This window comes from Alexandromys fortis, unplaced genomic scaffold (genome assembly GCF_014885135.2).
Source record: "Alexandromys fortis isolate MF-2015 unplaced genomic scaffold, M_Fortis_MF-2015_v1.1 scaffold_472, whole genome shotgun sequence".
Classification (NCBI taxonomy): Eukaryota; Metazoa; Chordata; class Mammalia; order Rodentia; family Cricetidae; genus Alexandromys; species Alexandromys fortis.
The window spans coordinates 136628-140078 of record NW_026068342.1 but is presented as its reverse complement, the minus strand read 5'-3'; the positions used below and the strand labels follow the sequence as shown (position 1 = coordinate 140078).

At 45.1% G+C, this 3451-nt stretch overlaps 1 protein-coding gene across 1 annotated transcript in view; it reads right to left on the bottom strand.

Annotated features, from left to right (window-relative positions):
- LOC126495305 (pregnancy-specific glycoprotein 22-like) overlaps window positions 1-2686 on the bottom strand; it is an 8599-nt gene extending 5913 nt beyond the window's left edge. Inside the window, exons 1-2 of the mRNA XM_050132895.1 lie at window positions 2460-2686; window positions 676-1035 (exon numbers count right to left, since the gene is read on the bottom strand). Coding sequence (XP_049988852.1) covers window positions 676-1035; window positions 2460-2520 — 421 coding nt within the window. The 5' untranslated portion in view covers window positions 2521-2686. The remainder of the gene's footprint in view (window positions 1-675; window positions 1036-2459) is intronic.
- Between the last annotated feature and the right edge of the window lie 765 nt (window positions 2687-3451).

Sequence of the window (3451 nt, the reverse complement as noted above, 5' to 3'; positions counted from 1 at the left end):
TAAGAAGAATCTGTGTCCTGAGTCCCTCTCCTTGGGGACCACAACTTTCATGTGAAATCTCACATGCCCAACAGGACAGTTAGCTAATGGCCTAGACACCTGTTGAGCTATGTTTCCCTACTGACTCTCTGAAGAAGATGGCCAAGGGATGAAACCCAGCCAAGGCCCTCAGGACAATGCACTCTCTAATCCCCCACTTCACAAGACATCGACTACCACGGAGCACTTTTCCCTGCCATCTAAAAGCCAAAATCCTACACCTCGAAAATGCTCCTCATGGACACCTGGACTTGAGTCTTGGACACAGGTCTTGAGCCAGAGCGTCCTGGTGCTCACATTTCTGAGGATTCTATGTTTTCCTCCACCAGGTACAATGCTAATTCCCTCAAAGTCTTTCTCAAAGAAACAAACCTATGAGAATCCCTAGACTCTAGACAGAGGCTGTATCTTTGGCTGAGTTACCTACCATACATCCACCTGTGTCAAAGTGAGGTCAAATGAAAGATCCTGATCTCTTGTCATTATATTCCACCATTTGTGTCCCACATTAAGTGTTCAAACCCCACCATGGGGATACAATGCACAGGGAAGGAAGGTAAGCAGAGACCACTCTCTTGTATGTGTCCAGTGAAATGAACCTCACGTAGCTCCCAGAATTCTCAATGAATAACTTACCTTGCACGTAGAGGTACATGGTTATTGTTGATACAAATTTTCCACCTCTATCATAGGTTCGTAGGGTATAGAATCCTGCATCCTTCTGGGTGACCTTTTCAAGAAGCAGGGATCCATTGTGATATATTGTCTCTCTCCCGCTGTGCATAGGACCTGGCTTACTTAAATTTTTGTCCAGTACATACAGAGCAATTTGTTGTTTCTTATTTCCCAGCCCTTTGAACCAGGCTACAGCTTTTATTTCATCTGGCAGATTGTGGACTTGGAAAAGGACGTTATCTCCTTCGGCCACTGGAGCTGGCAGTAATTCAATGGTCACATTGGCAGTGGAAGACAGGTGCCAGGAGGTTAAAATGGAGGCTAGAAGGGAATTGAGAAAAAGCACCAATATTAAAGAGGTATGATCATCTCTCTGTTTGGTGAGTAAGTGGGACTGTGCCCACCCTATTTAGTAGACAGGAACAACATGACTTCCATTGATTCATTGTATCTCAGTGTGCCATTAACTCTTTCAGGAATTCTCTGCTCAGGTGTCTTCCTAGTTCCCCCTCAGTGTCCGTCATCCCTCTTAACGTAGCGTATATTTTTTCCATTCAAAAATTTACACCTCCTCCTCTCCTTCTATTTCCTTCCTGCTCCCCCACTTAACCCTCCTCCTTTCTCTTCCTTAAGCGAAGGCAGGGAACCCTGACCTGTGGGAAGTCCAAGCCTCCCCCCCCCCCTACATGCCATAGAGTATTTGTTGTGAGGAGCAATGCCTCTCTGAACTCCTCATCTGGAGACTCCACACTTTCTTATTTTTTCTCTGATTCCTTTGTGATTCTAGTCAACCCAGGGTTTCCCATTGGATATGCTGACATCAGGTTTGAGAACCAGGACTTTTTTATTTTTCTTTTTGTTTTATGGGATAGGTTTTATCTGTGTAGCTTTGCCTGTCCTGGATCTTGCTATATAGACCAGGCTGGCTTTGAACTCACAGAGATCACTTGCTTCTGCCTCCCGAGTGATGGGATTAAGGGCTGAAGCAGAACTGCCAGTTCAGAACCAGGGACTTATAAAGACAATATTATTCTGAATTTTTGGAAGGTTCAGTTCCTAAAAAAGATTCAGACACAAATAAATAAAAAATGGAAGGAAGGAAAGAGGAATGTGCCTCCATGGATTTCTCAATATAGTTTCTATATTATGAACTTTTGTCAGTACTTATATTTCAATGTGAAATAAGTGATTTTAGATTTACTAATTTAAATATATGTGTGCATTTGTGCAGGCTGCTGTCTTCTTGTGTAGATCTAAAGATGTTTCCCACAAATTTGTGTGAGGCCACATGTTCCAGGGTGTATATAGGTGAGTTCTCACCAGAGCTCCTATTTGGATGGAAAAGTAGAGCCTGCAGGAATCTGTTCTCGCTGTCTACTGTGTGGGAACAGAGGATTAGTTTCAGGTTACCATATCTTCACACACTGAAACATTTCACTAGCCTCCCCTGCTTGATTTCTTTTTGCAGGGCCATACTGTCGCAATTGGGAACATCTGTCTTCAGAACATTACAGCCAATGAAATTCACTGTGAATACGAAGTGCTTGAGGCTTTTGTCTTACCATCATCCCCTCCTATCTTCTGAGAGCTTCATTCAGGCTGCTGAGCCTCTGTCCCTCACTGTACCTTCTGCTCCGCGAGTGCTCATAGAAACCTTGAGTCTCCTCTCAACTTGTTCTCTTTAGGAGACTCCAGCCTGCTTCCTAGTTCCCCTTCCAACAGAGTCAGAGAGTAGGTACCATTACCTGTGAGCAGAAGCCGCTCCCAGAGGGTACACCTCTTGCAGAGAAGCACAGAGAACTCCATCAGTCTTCTCACTCGTTCTCCCTCCGAGGAGAAGAATCTCAGCTCCAGCACAGAACTCAGGCTGTGCTGTTCTTCCTCCTTCTGCTTTGAGATTCTTCTCAGACAGGAGCACTGTGACAGGATCCAATGGGCTGTGAGTGGTGGGGTTTGAGTCCAAATCAATCTCAATCCCGTCCACTCTCAGTGTTGCCCTGCATCTCACTCAACTTCCCTTTATGCTTCTTCTCCAAGCAACATATTGAGCAACAAGGCTGATAAGCATCCCAATGTCATCAGAGAACAATGAATCATCCTAGGGCTGACACCTGCTGTGTCCTTGCCTTGGGTCTGTCAGCTGCTGAAATAGGAGCAGCAGTGTTGCGTCCCCAGCACCCGGCCGCTCACATGGCTAGCTTATGCCCCGAAATAATTACACAGAAACTGTATTCTTTTAAACACTGCCTGGCCCGGCTAGTTCCAGCCTCTTATTGGCTAGCTCTTACATATTAATCTAACCCATTTCTAATATTCTGTGTAGCACCACGAGCTGGCTTACCAGGGAGGATCTTAACCTGCGTCTGTCTGGAGTGGGAGAACCATGGCGACTCCCTGATTCAGCTTCTTTCTCCTAGAATTCTGTTCTGTTTACTCCACCCACCTAAGGGTTGGCCTATCAAATGGGCTAAGGCAGTTTCTTTATTAATAAGAAATCACTCCCACATCAGTCAGCACCAAACAGCGAGCCTCCATCTTGTCTATGTGTCCATATGATACAGAGACCAAGCTGAGCACCCAGCCTACCCTGTGTTCTCAATGCTCTGAGAAGATGGTATTTACTTAATTCTTGCAAGTAGTTGACAGAAACGTCTCTAAGGGCTGGAAAGAGGCAGGCTGAGTGATGACTAGGGATGAAGATCAATCCTTTATCACTAATGTCACCAGTCAAATTAAT